The 15687-nt window shown below is 40.9% G+C and overlaps 1 protein-coding gene across 15 annotated transcripts in view; it reads left to right on the forward strand.

The window, feature by feature from the left end:
* ZMIZ1 (zinc finger MIZ-type containing 1) overlaps positions 1 to 15687 on the forward strand; it is a 519894-nt gene that overhangs the window by 468059 nt on the left and 36148 nt on the right. For 13 of the 15 annotated variants that reach the window (XM_090058559.1, XM_090058560.1, XM_090058558.1 and 10 more), the window contains 5 exons: positions 4347 to 4461; positions 7889 to 8106; positions 9643 to 9841; positions 11102 to 11392; positions 13122 to 13304. In XM_090058559.1, the coding sequence (XP_089914685.1) occupies positions 4347 to 4461; positions 7889 to 8106; positions 9643 to 9841; positions 11102 to 11392; positions 13122 to 13304 (1006 nt within the window). The remainder of the gene's footprint in view (positions 1 to 4346; positions 4462 to 7888; positions 8107 to 9642; positions 9842 to 11101; positions 11393 to 13121; positions 13305 to 15687) is intronic. The other 2 variants (XM_090058565.1, XM_090058573.1) reach the window with 1 other exon arrangement.

The raw sequence follows: 15687 nt of genomic DNA on the forward strand, positions 1-15687 counted from the left end.
AGTTTCTGATCACTTAAATCTGTTTGTGTGCAACTTCTGTCCCTATCCCAAGGGTTATTTTCCCTCTTCCTCTTTATTTTTTATTCCATGGCTTCCTCTGCTGCTTAGGCCTCAGTGATGACCACTTTCATGTGTGGGTTCATTAACACTGTTAGAAATGTAGTTGATACTCTTTTAGCTGGACTCCATCTGAGCCCAGACTAACTCAGTGCCCTCCAGGGTGTAATTAAGAGACTTAATTACCCTTCTACTGATGAACAGAAACGATGTTGTGTGTGGCATTTCTTTTTGACTGAGGAGGTGGAAGATTCTTTCCCTATTGGCTGCCATTTTCAAGTTTAAAAAACAAGAGTGGAAGAAATCACAACTGTAGGTAGCAATGGAGGAAATGTAATTGTACTTTTTCAAGCAAGAATCAGATTTCTCACATTAGAGTTTTGTTTGAAAATTCTGCATTTGGTATTTACCTAGATCTTCTTTGGAGGTTCTTTTGTGTTTCCAGGGGATATGAGCAGGTATTGAAAGGGTGAAAATGGAGGTTAGTTTATCCTTTAGTGAGGAGTCTTATGTCACAGCGTATCCCAGTTCTTCATATAGTTCAAACTAGAGAGGAACTCATGCAGATGGTTGTATCTGGAAAACTGAAGGTATTATATCTAATAGGTATAGGCCATAAGTAACCTTGTGTGTTTAATCCATAATTGGCTAGAATTTGAGTACCCTGTAAAATGTCTGAATTTCTGAACTGAAGTGCAAATCAGTAGCGTCCCCAGTGAGGTCAGTGGAGTTAAACTGATGCAAAACCAGAGCGAGATCAGAATCCAGCTCAATGGATCTAAATTACAATTTGAAACTGATGTTAGGTATATCTGCTATTTCAGTATTTCCATAACTCAAGCTCATAGTTTGCTGAGGTTCAATGTTGTGATGCTGTTTAAGAGAGAGGCAACATGGTTGAGAGAGGTAAGAGATTTTCCAAATTCTGAGTCCTGTTGTTGGTTAACTTATGTTTGATGGGCATAAAATTGTATTTTGCACAAATCTGGCACCATTTGTACTTCGTAGGCTTTTATATGCTGAGGTTGGGCTTCTCTGCCTGAGACTGTCATCTGTCAAGTATGTGGCTTCTTGTGGTGTTTCTTATTTTTATTGTTATGCAAAACATTAAAACATTGAACTACATAGATGAGATGTGAGGGTATATATGCAGTAAAAGCTCTTTCAGTTGATGTGTTTTCTGATCCTTTTCCTACAGTTTCCCTGCTAATTCATGAGTATATACTTGCTAACAATTTCAAGGTATTTTTCTTGTCCCTGAGATTCTACTTTCTGACCCTAGCAAATTACTATATTGTTCCAGTTTTCTTCTCTAGTTATTAAAGGTTAGTTACTTCTGCTAATTCGCCATCCCCTTGCTCTGTGACTCTGGCAGTACTTGGTACTCACAACATCAGAAGGAGAGTTCTGGTCTCCACCAGCATTAAGAACAGTAGAGAGAGATTCAAAAGCAAAAGGGAAAGAAAACAAGGAAGTGGGATGTGTCCTAGAAAGATTCTGGTAGGAGCTCGGCCATTTCACCTGGCATCTACAGATCTGAAAACTTAGTGTGCCACCAGGACTCCATGTGGAACACAGCTAGTAGGGCTATCAGAGCAAAAGAGACATCCGTAGGTTTGGGTAAGCCAGGGCTGTCCAGCTTCTAAGCAGTTGCAGGCTGTGTGTGTCCTGTCCCCTCTTCCCTCCCCTCTTTCCTCACCCTGAGACAAAGGAAGGATGGTCCAGTGGTAAGAGTAAAAGCATGAATTTGTGACATCTGGGTCCAGTTCCCTGATCCACCATAGGCTCCATTTGTGACTTTGGGTTAGTCACTTGCAGCTGGATCCTGTTTCATTCTTAAGAGCCCAAATGGCACTTACCCAAAATGTAGTTGCTATTTTTGGCAGTTTGTGATTCTGTTCCACATGCAGCATGGATGTCCAAGCTCCATACAGCTCCTGAGTTTTCCCAGGACAAGTGTAAGTCCTGAAATTGGAGCCAGGCAAAAACATCATGACTAACATTTTATACATCAGAGGGGAACTGATTCTCCATCTGCTTCCCAGCATGATGCTCTTAACCACCAGTACACAGACTTGGTATTATCTGGTCTCCTTTCCAGCCCTACTCTTGGAGTTGATTCCCTAGGTCAGTGGTCTCCAAAGTGGGGTGGTCTCCAAAGCAAGATGATCTATTGGGGTGCAGGAAGAAAATATTAGAACTTCTATTTATATTTATTTTTTATCTAAAAAAAGAAAGAAATTAAGCCTTACTAATATTTAATATATGGATTGACACTGGTGCCCTCACTCGGTCCATATGTCAGATTGTCACATGTCACGTATGGTATGCAATGTATCCTGGGGAAGAGTGGGAGTTCCACAACGTGGAGGGGTTGACAGTGGTGCCCTTACACGTTCGTTCACTTTCAGCGTATTGCGACATATATTGGGGGTGCATGCTCAAAAATTTTTTACTGATAGAGGTGCGCAATCAGAAAAGTTTGGAGATCACTGCCCTAGGTGATCGGTGGGCTGGGCTTAGAACATAGGCCTCCTACTTCCTGAGTAAATGCCCTAACCACTAGGCTGTTTGGCTGGAACATGGGAGGACTTCCTGCTTCTGAGTCAAACACCATTTAATAATGGTTTTGCTTGGCTACAGTTTCAGGAGTTGTGCTCACACAGAGCTTTGTACCTACCTGGCCAGAGTGCAGCCTACTGAACTTGCTAAGTATCCTGCCTTCAAAGGTAAAGACCGTCCAGCACTCAAATACTATGGGCCAGACTATTTCCTTAGATAAAAAGGTTTTTGCAGAATCACAGTTACAGTTTATAGTGCAGTCAAAGACTAGATTCTTTGCCTAAAGCAGAACTCTAAAGCCTCTGAATGGGTGGGATCCCAAGCATCCCCAGCATCCCCACTGGACATCCGTAACCCACCACTGCGCAATGCTGGCACACCACTGCTGCACTACATGGGTGGCTGCTTTCCCTACTGCACTGCCCAGATCTCTGGGCCCCCTCTGGGCTTTCTTAGTCCCACAGGCCACACCATGTTGTTCCCAGGGGCAGGAAGCATAATCAGAGAAAAGAAGAGGACCCTGGGGACTGCAGCAGCAGTGGGGGTACTGGTGCCCTGGCTTGGAGCCTGGGAGTTGCAGATTAACCCCCTGCAGGGTGGATAGGGCCCAGGGACTACTGGTTGGACAGCTGTAGCCTAAAGGATCTGTTTTAAAAGGACCTGTCTAAAATCTGTTTGGTCAGCATCTGTTTAAAATCAAAGCTCAAGGCATATATATTCATTAAATATTTGATACACGATTGAGGAAAGCATCGTACATGAATAAAATTAACTTGAAAAATAATATGTGAACCAATTAGTTGCAAATAGAATCTTTTGCACATACATTGCATTTATTTTTACTTGCCATTAAAGGTTTTGACATATTTGATAAATTATATTGCATAATCCTTTAGTTTGAAATATATAAATATTCTCTATCTGTACTGTATTCGGCAGGACTTTTTTTTTGCAAAGAGCTGTAAGTCTTCTCCAGAAGCAGAGCACAGAAACTCTCTGCTTGTGTCTGTGACCATAGCTTATGGAAAAAGCGAATTCTCTCCATCATATAGTTATCTGAGCAGACACATTTGTATTTCAGCAGTTGATTTCTAGAACACCACTTAGCTAATACTGGTTTTGGCATCCAGCAGCATCCAGCCATCATGCAGTAGGACGCCAGCTGAATTTTAATTTACTTTTTGAAAATGACTGTGCAAGTACTATTCTTTTAAAGGCTCTTCTGGCCATTCTGGGACCCAGTGCAGACATTGTAGCTGCAGTCTAGTCTCACAAGCTAATTGAATTGGGATGAGACAGCTGAAGCAATGATTGTTGAAGAGCTTGAGATGGATGACTTTTTGTGTCACAAAACAAACACATCCAGGCAGCTTGCTTAGTGTCCTTGTTGAAAACTATATCTACAAGTTTGTTATTACCTCTTCAGGTAGCAGAGTTTTAGAGGTGAAATTTCTGTGTTTGAATATATTCCCTCCAGCATGAGGTGGGTTTTGTCTATCATGAAAAAACTTATTTCCCAGCTCCTTTCATACAGTAGCGATCACTCTTTTAGAAACCAAAGCCCACTTCGTAAGTCTATTAGACTCTTTACAGGGGGAGTGAGTCCGAGAAGAGCTCAGGTTATTCCATCTAAAAGATTAAAAGATCAGTTCTTTCTAGCCCACCCCGTCTCCCAGGATTCATTAAACAGTTATAAAGCATGACTCTCGTGTATTTGTTTTTTACAGTGATGGGTCTTTCCCTTATGACTCTGTTCCCTGGCAGCAAAACACCAATCAGCCACCAGGTTCTTTATCAGTGGTCACTACAGTATGGGGTGTGACTAATACCTCCCAAAGCCAGGTAAGCATCGCTTTATGCTCCCAGCTTTCAGTTATCCATTTGGATAAATTTCATTTTGGATTAAATCAAAATTTATCACTATAATAAAAAATCTTTAGAAATAATAATAGAGGAAAGCATGGGTATGTGTGGAAGAGCTTCATTTATCATAAAATGTATCTTTTTCCACTAGTTTTTTTCCTTGGAGGAAACGGAAAGGGCAGCATTTTAGAGTTTCACTCAATTGAATTCTAACACATACAACTGTACGGATGACAGTATTAAAGTAGAGAAAAGCATATTTTTTCAGGGCACAGTGTACACAGGGAAAAATGCTATTTCTGATCTTCTCAAACTGTCTGTGAATTTAGACTGGAGTCACCAACACATTTCGGTGGAAAACAGTTGTTGAAACTAGGGTAATAACATAAAGTTGGGAGTTGTGGTCCTACTTTTGCCCAGTAGCCAAATGGTGAGGCTCCTCATGTGGGCAGTGGGATACCAAATTCACTTTCTGCCTAATTTAGAGTAGGAATTTAAACCTGTCTTTGAGCAAAGTGCTTAAGTCACAAAGTGAAACCAAGAATTTTGCAGTGGGTTTTCGTCAAGCTTGTCCCATGGGTGCTGTTCATTACTGTGAAAAAATGCATAAATGTGCACTGCAGCAGAGACAGTAGCAAAGGTCTTTTCCATTCCAAGTGAGCACCGTAACCACTAGGCTACAGAGGCATTCTCTCTCATCTACTGAACACTTAATGAGCCCTACAGAATGGAACAATTTAAACATGAGAGAATGAGAGCTATTTTTCCCAGAATACCTTATAGCATGGTGGTTAGAGCTGGGAGATGTGGGTTCAAATACTCTTAGAGAAGGGAATTGAATCAGTGTCTCACTTCTTAAGTGAAGTGCCCTAACCACCTATTGGGCAGAATGGGACACCATTACTTTCTCCTCTTCTGCCTGGTACCTATGCTTGGCCATCATTTCCATTGATTTTAATTTTTTTAAAAAGGACTAAAATGGAAACAAAACATTTTGTTTTGAGTTAAACAAAATGCTAAGTTAGAACTAGAATTTCAGTTTAAAATAATATTTAATTTTTGATCAAATCAAAATTTGTGCTTCTGAGTTTTTTGCTTTGGCCTGAGAATGATAAAACACTTTTTAAGTCCTTAAAATTATCTTGGTGCAATGTTCTGAAATACCAAGATGTGAACAGATGTGTAAGAACTAAACAGTTAGAGCCAGAGTACAGAGAGCCAGAAAAAGAAAATTCTTTCCCATCTTCCCTTAAAAAATGTGTCCTGGTTTTTTTTCAATCCCAAATTGGAATGGAAATTGAAATGCAAAATCTGAGAAGGGGATAGCTTTCCTCAAAAGCTGTGTTTCTGGGGAAGCAGATGGAATTTTTCAGCTAGCTTTCTGCCTGCCTGGAAGGCTCTCCATCAATTTCACTTTCTTCCTGCAGGCAGCAAGTCAAATTGACAAGGATCTTCCAGCAGGCTGCCAGAGGCTGAGTGCCCAGGCTCTGTACCTCTTCACATTCCCATACCAGTTTAGATGCTGGAGTGCAAGGGACATGGAGAGCCTTGGCAGTCTGCCTCTCTGCTCCCCCCAGTGCAGCTGTGGACCTCTGAGTGCCTGACTAGAAGATTCTTGCCAATAGGTAAAAGTGGATTGTTACAGTTCTGTGGCACCAATAGCCAGAAGAAACCATTAGACCATCTGTCCTGACTTCCTGTTTATCACAGGCCAGTAAACATCACCCAGTTGTCCCTACACAGTAACTTGGTTTAGACTAAAGCATTTAAATCCTCAGAAAACTGTACCAGTGTGTATCACAGGCAGATTACAAGGGAGACTGAAATGCTATAGATGCCCATGGCTGCCGTAGTGGCAGGGAGCTGATTACGTCAGATGTGTCCAGACTGTCCTGATCATCCATGCTGCAAAGAGAAGCAAATAAATCCTACAGTTGCTCCAAATCTGAACCAGGAGTTCCTGACACCAAATCTGAAGATCATTTTTTCATTTGAGCACTGTTTAACTCCATCCAGTGTCTTATTTCCAGCAATGGACAATGCCTGATTCTTCAGAAAAAGGGACAAAAAATAGTGCATCAGGGAAAAGTCCTGCAAGGTGACTGGGTGAGGGTTTCATTAGTCATTCTATTAATGTGATGTATGAGCATGTTGAGGGTAATATCGAGCTTTGTGTATAAGGACCCATGAAAGAAAGAAGTAAACAAGGAGACTCCTAGATTCATAGCCTTCAAAGGCATATGAGTTAGTCGCAACCATCCAATAGACTCCTGATGGCATAATTTCTCCCAGAATGGATGAGCCAAACAGCCAGGCAGCCTTCCTTTCAATTTCCAATGAGAAATTTCAGATTTTGATTCTGTAAAAGGTCATTTTCCATTGAAAAGCAGACACAATCATTCCAGTGGCAAATTCTCAGGCTGCTCTAGACCAGAAGAGCCACATCTGCATCCAGCTCTTATTGAAGTCAATACAAAGAGTCTATTAACGTCAAAGAGATTTACATCTAGGACAGCTCTATGGGCATGTCTACACAGCACTGTGGTCTCTGCTGAGAAGCAATCAAGTAGTTAGTACTGTGCAAAGGAATAGCTGGGTGCTACAATACCCTGGGGACAGCCACATGTGGGGCAGCATCAGTGGCTACATGGTTGGCAGTGTGCCAGTGGCTAGGCCAACAGCACAGCTACTGCTATTTTTGTGCCCCCCTCTATTCCCTTCCCCCAAAGTCAGTGCCTGGAGCTGGTGCCACCCCTTCCCTACCCTTTTGGTTCATTACTTGTGCTGTATAAAAGCATAACTGCAGACACAGGAAGTAGTAGGCACGGAGAGCTTGTGTGATGAAGTTAGTGAACTACTTTAGGCCTTAATTTTGCTATCTGTGAAATGGAAATTCTTCCCACTACTGTTGGGAGGCTTAATTCATATCTGTAAGTCATTTTGAGATTCTGTATCAAAGTTCAACATCTGGGTTTTTTAAAACTAAAATTGTTATTTTGGAGACAAATTATTGAAAAATAAAATGTTTACACAAATATTTGTTTTAAAAAAAATCATTTTTTAATGATTGTACAGGTGAATTCTTGGCCTCGTAAACAATGATGTCCTCAATTCTTTGTGGTAACTTCTCAAATGGAGATAATACTAAAAACAAAGAATGCAAATTAATTACAAAATCAGTGTGTAGTGGAGGTCAGAGTAACTCTTAGTTTGCAAAGGATGTTGGATAGCTCACAAGAAACTGAAACCTATCTAAAACCACAATGAGCTTGATTTATCAGAGTACAGGATCTGTAGACAAATGATATTGTAGTTCTATTGTTTGTAGCAAACTAACATGATGTTAAGTCATAGCTTTCAGTACTTTAAAAGATTTCTCTTCATTTTTAATATTTCTCCTCCCTAGGTGCTGGGAAACCCAATGGCAAATGCTAACAATCCTATGAACCCAGCAGGAAACCCCATGGCTTCTGGGATGACTACCAGCAACCCTGGCATTAATTCCCCTCAGTTTGCTGGGCAGCAACAGCAGTTTTCAGCCAAGGCAGGCTCCACTCAGCCTTATATACAGCAGGGCATGTATGGGCGACCCAATTATCCTGGAAGTGGAGGCTTTGGTGGGAGGTAAGACGAAGCTATGTGGGACGGTAGTGGGGAATAAATAACTGAAGAGTTTAAGGGTTGGTGTAAAGATTTAATGGATGTGTTGAAGGGAGTCTTGCAATTTACCATGCTAAACTGCATGCTGCCTCTGCTCCTTGAGAAATCAGCTACCTAGAGTGCAGGGAGATTCATCACAGGAACTAGAAAAGGCTTAGGTCAATCAATTAGCTCTAATAAACCCCCAAAATAAAGTTTTAATTAACCACAATTGTGACACAGACCATGGGTTTAGGAATGATTAACATTTAGTAGGGTGACTATATGAGAGATATTGATGATATAACTTCCAGCAGTCTGCACAGGGAAATAAGCTCAAATATTAGTTCAGCTATGGCCTTATGAAGCCAATAGGTTTCTCACACCTGGGAGTTTCCTAACAAGAAGATTTTACCACTACTAGGATTTATGAAGTCTTAAATTTTTTTTTTTTTATGTTTTTTGTATTGAGGAGGCAAATGTAGTGCTTGTGAAATGCACCAAGTTAACAGTTTTGGTTATCTACAGTTTTACTTCCCATGTATGTATTTTGTAAACAGTGGCAGTAAATATGCTTACTTGCCACCAGCTTTCTAAAGCTGGCCAATGCTGAGACCACTTCTGTGGCAGTAGTGTATTTCCCTCTCAAGGCCTGTTAGCATCCATTTGCATCCATAGCATCCATTTGCTGAGATGGCTGAAATAAATGGCACAGTGCAGTAAAGTAATACAGGCCTAGAATTCAAGAGACCTTGCTTTTGTTTTTATATCTGCCACCAACTTGTGTGACCTTGGACAAGTTATTTAAACTTTCACTACTTGCATTTCCCCATCTGCAAAATGGATATAATAATCCTGACCTGCCTTTTTGAAACATTTCACAGATCTGTAAGTGAACCCAGTTTTATTTAAATACATTGTAGTATTTTTCATGATCAGTGCTTGAACCAGACAGAGGCTGCCAAAATACTCCCCACAGAACACTGAAGAGCTACCAAATGACAGCTTTCAATCACTGTCAATCATACTTGGCCCCATTGGCCTGTTTACTGAGAACTCACTGGAGATAGAGCTGTTTTACTACACCTGGAAAAATTGGCAAACAATTGAGGGGTGTGGATAAACTATTGTGGAGGAATCTTGCTACTGATGCTGCTGCTGAGTCTGCCCCTGGATCGTGGAGAAGTAGAGCATACCTTAGTTTTCTGCCTATCCGTCCAGTGGCTCCATGAAGCAAAGTGTTATAAGGCAGTCAGAAACTTCTGAAAACAGCTGCGCAGTTGTACTGGAGACGCTGACATTCCCTGCACGTTGGTGGCATCTGTGTGACAGCTACACCAGAGCAACTTGTATGTTCACATTTACATCCCCGATTTCCCTCCTCTCCTGCCACAAAGCTTGTTCTCGCTAGAAACCTACACATGGTTTTGGAACAGATCCAAGTAATGTCAGACTGAGGCCCAGATCTAAAACCAAAGCACCAGGCGCATTTTAATTCTTTTTTCTTTCCTTACCTATTAGTTACCCTGGTGGCCCAAATACCCCTGCAGGAATGGGAATCCCTCCACATACGAGGCCGCCAGCAGATTTCACTCAGCCAGCTGCAGCTGCTGCTGCTGCAGCAGTTGCAGCTGCTGCTGCTACAGCAACAGCTACAGCTACAGCCACTGTAGCAGCCCTTCAGGAAACCCAGAACAAGGACATGAACCAGTATGGACCGGTAAGAGAACAGATCTCTCCTACCCATCTGCCTTCTCCCTTTGCAGATAAGTGAGTGTCCCTCTTTAGCTCCTGTGTATTTGGAGTGTGTGTCTTGAGGTATGCATGGGAGAGGGGCAGGTATCCCCATTGCAGGGCATGTGTGCATACATGCTGATTGCATAGAGTACCTAGCACCTCATCTGTGTGAATCCTTGTTACCTGCTGTGTGCACACATGTACTTCACGGGTTGTTTCTTAGATGAATGCATGTGTTTTCAAAGTGACAGTGTCGCCTATGAATGACGCATTATTATTACCTTCCCCATCTCCCCAACCCTCCCAATTTGATCACCCTGACAAGAGTTCCAGAGCTTTATTTTAGGTTCTGTCCTGTTTCTGATTACATGTTATCCTTTGATTTAGTTTAGTTGTTTCCTAACATAGTTAGAACAATTACCTTTTCTCCATTAAAAAGAAAAAGAACTTAAACTCACCCTCTTTCAAACTTTATGAAAGTAGCAGTTTGAGCCATGCAGTTTGGTGACTCTGAGTTCAACCTACAGTTACTCCTTGCAACAAATTTGACTAAAAATGAGCAAGTCTTGATCTGTGGCAGCTGCTTTTCTCCATTGCTTTCATTCCTTAAAGTAGGGCTATCCAGATGGCTGTCCATGGGCTGCATGGGGTCTGTAAGGAGTTAATTTTCAGCCTCCAGGTTTCCACAGAGGCAGCGTTCCCCACATTGCTCTGGCTGCAGCAGTATCTGGGAGGCTCTGGGCTCCTTTCCTATGGTTTTGCATGGTATGGTGCAGACTGCAGGTCTGTGGGAGCCCTCTTCATCCAGGGAGCTGAGTGTGGAGGCCAGGACAGTGCAATGGGAAGGAGTGGGGGTAGGGAGTGTGCATTAAAGCATGTGGGGCTGGCTCTTCAGCTGATGTGTATGTATACCTAGCTCCAGTGAAGTCAGTAGAGATGCACCTTCTTTACACTAGCTGAGAATCTGACCCATTATGTTGCCAGTCACCTAAAAGGATTTGAGTGACTGGTTTTAAAACAGCTTGTTTCTTATGTAACTGATATCTATCAGCCTGGTTGCTTTTACAATTTCAAGCTGAATGATTATCGTGCAAGAAAATAAAAAGATAAAGCATAGAAGGCTGCAAGATTTATAAGAAAAATGCGACATAATCCACCCTACAAACAAAGCGTACTCAGCTCCCCCCTCCCATTGTAAATGCGTGTCGCATTTTATTCTTTTTTTTTTTTTCTTCCGTTGAAGGTTTGTTCCTCTTTCCAGATGGGTCCCACTCAGGCTTACAACAACCAGTTTATGAACCAACCTGGCCCTCGGGGCCCTGCTTCTATGCCAGGCAACATGAATCCAGCAAGCATGGGAGCAGGAATGACACCTTCCAGTATGAGCGGGCCTCCGATGGGTATGAACCAGCCCAGGCCTCCTGGGATGAGTCCCTTTAGTACCCACGGGCAGAGAATGCCACAGCAAGCTTACCCAGGGCCACGACCCCAGTCTCTGCCTATACAGGGCATGAAGAGACCATACCCAGGAGAGGTGAGACATTTAATTACTCCATTTGTCATGCTTCAGTATATACTTTGGCGAGATTCATTTCTGTGCAGAAGTCCTTGTAACACCACAACTAATGGGTATCATGAGGCCCTCCTTGTACATGAAACAGAGATGTAAGTCCATTTCAGCACCACCTAGGAGCCCTGATTCTTCAGTTTGTAGCAGATCTTGCTTTTTTAGCTGTGGAAGTCCCTATTTCAGCATCTGACAGGGCTGCCAAAATAGCAGCCGTCAAATCTTCACAAACCCAGCAAGTGCTTGAGCCCTCAAAATGTCATGTTGATTCTCTCATGCTTGAGCTTGCATTCATAGACTTTCTGCAGAGGGATGGGTTTTACATTAAATGCTTAACCGAACGTTGTTATGATCACAACCTCTCATGTGTTTATGAACTGTATTTTTTCATTTTTGAAGAAATAAAGGTCAGGACACTGCATAAACTCCCAGCATGAATAAAGCATTTAAAAAATTGCTTTCTGAACCCTGTGGCACGTATATGATATATATAAATAATTTTGGACTGTCTTATTTTCCTTTATCTCTGTCTATGTTTTACTAACAAGGACATGAGCAGAAAATCAGAACATTTTACAGGACATAGTCTTGATTTGCCATGTGATTTCAGACAAATCACTTGTGGCTAGATTTTTAAAGGCATTTAAAATTTAAAGGTGATTTTTCAGAAACACTAATTTACCTAATTTCTATTGAAATCAATGTGATTTGTGCTTCTAGATGAGTCGGAAAATCGCATTAGTCACCTATCTGAATCTTTAGGCACCTAAGTATCTATACCAGTCTGCTCCCTCAGCAGAAACCTTAGAAGTAATCTCCCTGTAGCATCATATTGTGTATATGATACTGATAATGCACTAATTGACATATTTCCCTAGTTGTACCTCCACAAAATGTAATGGTGGCAAATTTTCAAAAACACTTTTGCTGAAGCTTGACATGGAATATCCAAATGTTAACAAATATTTATTGTTGAGTTGCTTGCAGATAATCTAAATAATCCCTTTTCTGGCCTGTAAATGAATGATATTTTTTTTTTAAATAGGCATAAAAAATACACTTGCTGCTGCAGGAGCTGTTTATCTAAGAAGGCCTTTTCATTCTTTAAATACTGTCACTCTCTCTACAGTTGAATTTAAAAGAGTGGCTTGTTCAGATGACGTTTTTTAGCATCAGAATTCACATTTTGGGGAAGATTGTATATCCCTTTTCACTGCTTCACTTGCAGTTTGTCATCCCAAGTGAATACAATAATGTTCTCAAGTAATCAGCATTTTACAGTGCAATAATCTCACATAGTTCCGTACTAGCACTGTGAAAGTTTAGTGGTTGCTATTCTGATTAGAGTTTTATGTTTTTTACAAATTCTCTTATTTCAAAATTAACTGTTTATTGTTTTAATTAAACGCTGTTCCTAACAAATTTGCCATCAGACTATAACATTTTTACCTTGCCTCAAAAGGGCTAAATAGTAACAATGATTAGGGACCCATATCCCATTTAATATTACTAGGATTTGCACATTCTACACACTGATACCTAATTGCAAATGTTGGATAAAGAGTTCCTGAGATAGGGAACATTAACTTGAGTTTATTTTCATTTTAATTTATGTTTTGAAAATGTGATCATGAATTCAGGATTATCTCTTGCATTAAACATATTTTTGTTGCCTTTCATCTCTATTGTAAAATAGCCGAATTATGGAAACCAGCAGTATGGACCAAATAGCCAGTTTCCTAACCAGCCTGGTCAGTATCCAACTCCCAACCCTCCAAGGCCCCTTACATCTCCCAACTACCCCGGACAGAGAATGCCAAGCCAGCAAAGCACGGGGCAGTACCCTCCTCCAACAGTCAACATGGGACAGTATTATAAGGTGAGAGTCCACCAGTCTACCAGTCCACTGTGTTCTGGTAAAGTTCTGTTCCCCGACTTTATGCATAAAATAAGACTCTGGTAACATCACAGGATGCACAGATATAGCTTGATCCTACATAGTTAAAACCAACAGAAGTTCATCATTGAGTGTGATGTTGCAGATCAAGCCTGTGGTGATCATGCCATATTATAATTTAATTAGTAGTTTACACAAAACTAAAATGGAACGGTAGTTCTTCTCAGTCCAGGCTTTGCCAAGAAAATGTTGCTTGAATTTTAAATATTTATGTAATTACTGAAAAGGTGATCACAGCTTCCATTCTATTTCTTTGGATATGAAATCTATATAAAGAAGTGTATAATACAGTTCCCATATAAAGCTTTTTGGGTCTTCATATGCATTTTGCTTTTCTTTACCAAAAAAACATACAACAACTGACAAGAATCTATCTAAGGAAATGTATAGTAGCAGTGACTTGTTTGGTAAAAACCCAAGAAGTGATACAGGACTTGCCAGTGATATCAACTAAGACCACAGGTGAAGCTTCCCCCAGATGTTGCCTTGAATATTAAGTTTGGAAGTTAATTTTTTTATTAACTTTTCCCCTCCCCCCATTATGTTTCATTTTGTCTTTTTACTTCTTATGCTGCTTTCCTTGAGCAAAGCCCAGCAGAGTTGCCAGAATGTTGAAAATTGTTTATTGTCACGGTCGTTCTGAGTTAGTTTTGGTAATTTATCCAGTGTGAGTCTCTATTGTTGATCCTTTGTGGCTTGACATTACTAGCTGTGGCAAAGCTCAGTGAGGATGTATTCCTTGTAGTGTTTCTTCTAAGAACTTTTCAGGAAAGTTGATAAGTTAGATCTTTCTCTTCAAATTCAGGTGGTCAAGCCTTTCTGTGTCATTTGGGTATCAGTCCGAGCTGGAGGATTCTGGTAGTGCTGAAGGTGCAAGTGGTTGAAAACATCTTTGGAAAGGATTAGGGGCTCATTTACCACAGAGTGTCTGTCATGTCTGCAGTCAATCACTCATTGCTCTAGGCAAAGCATTTATTGCGTTGTGACAGCTTCTGTCCTAGTTCTTCAAGAGAACAGATCCTCAGATGATGTAAATTAGTGCAGCTCCATTTAAGTTAAGAAGCTGCAATGATTTATGCCAGCAGAAGGTCTGTCCCAGGTGCGTTAAAGGTGGAAGAGCGAGCTTTTCAAATATGGTTCTTTCTGTTGAGGTTTTACATTTTGTTTTGAGGTATTTTTTTATAGCCAGTGGAGTGTAAAGAGCAAACCAGCTTTTCTAGGAGCAGTCCCCTTTACTTACTACATTCAAAGGAAGGTCAGCTTCAATTAAGATTAGCAAATTTCTGTAGTTCAACTATAAAATTAAAATACAGGCTGATATGGTGAGAGAACAAGTAGACATGAAGACATCATGAAAAAGGTTTGTTTTTCCTAGCTAAGGCGCATAGGTCAAAGTTGCAGTACAGGTGAGCGAGTCCTTGGAATTTTGAAAACTGTGGTGATTACAGCCCTGATGAATGTAGAAACCTAATGATCTCTGATCTCAGTAGGGCTTCCCACACCATGATTACTGGATGGCCTAAAGATAATATGCTCTCAGACAGAGGTAAGGTGATGTAATATTTAAGATAAAAGAAGAGGCATTGTAGAAGTAGGGCTAAAGCAGGAGTGACCAGAGGTGGACAAAAAAAGGCAGTACAGAAACCAGAAGTAGCTAGCTTCATGTCTATGGTGCTGTATGTTTTAAAGGGAGGAAAAAGAAAGGGAAGAAAACTAAGCAATTAAGGCTAGAAAAATTAGTTCTTCTCTGTACATTTTAAATACGCCTGGGCCTGACTCATGGGCAAGAATCAGATTTTGAATGTCCCATTATTGAGGTCATTTGTAGAGATATTGGTTCAGGCCTGTTTGTAATTTTAATGATTGTAGAGCTGTGATCAGCACAGGATTAAACAAAGGAAATGGTAGGCTGTTGTCACGTGGCTGAACAGTGGCATTATTGTTGGTTTGTTCAGCCTTTGTTATAAGACGGAAAACCAGCTAACTTTTAATTATTTATTATGTTTCCTTTGGTGGTGCTAAGAGGGACAATCAAGAATGGGGCCAAATAGTGCTAGGGAGGAACATGTAACAAAAGATATTCCCAGACCAAAGAGCTTGTACTCAAAATAGATGAGACAGATTAAAAGGCGGTGGAGGAGGTAGAACATGACTACAAATGTCATGCAAGTTCCAGGACAATTTTGGTTTTATCTTTTGTGTAAATTCTTTTATTTTGCTGGGTGGGGTTATGCTAGAGGGGCCAGGTAGAAAGAAAAACAAAGGAAGGGAGGGGGATGGAGGAGATGGAAATGAGGAGGAAGTG

Source organism: Crocodylus siamensis, chromosome 7 (assembly GCF_052110815.1).
Source record: "Crocodylus siamensis isolate JL-2025a chromosome 7, ASM5211081v1, whole genome shotgun sequence".
NCBI lineage: Eukaryota > Metazoa > Chordata > Crocodylia > Crocodylidae > Crocodylus > Crocodylus siamensis.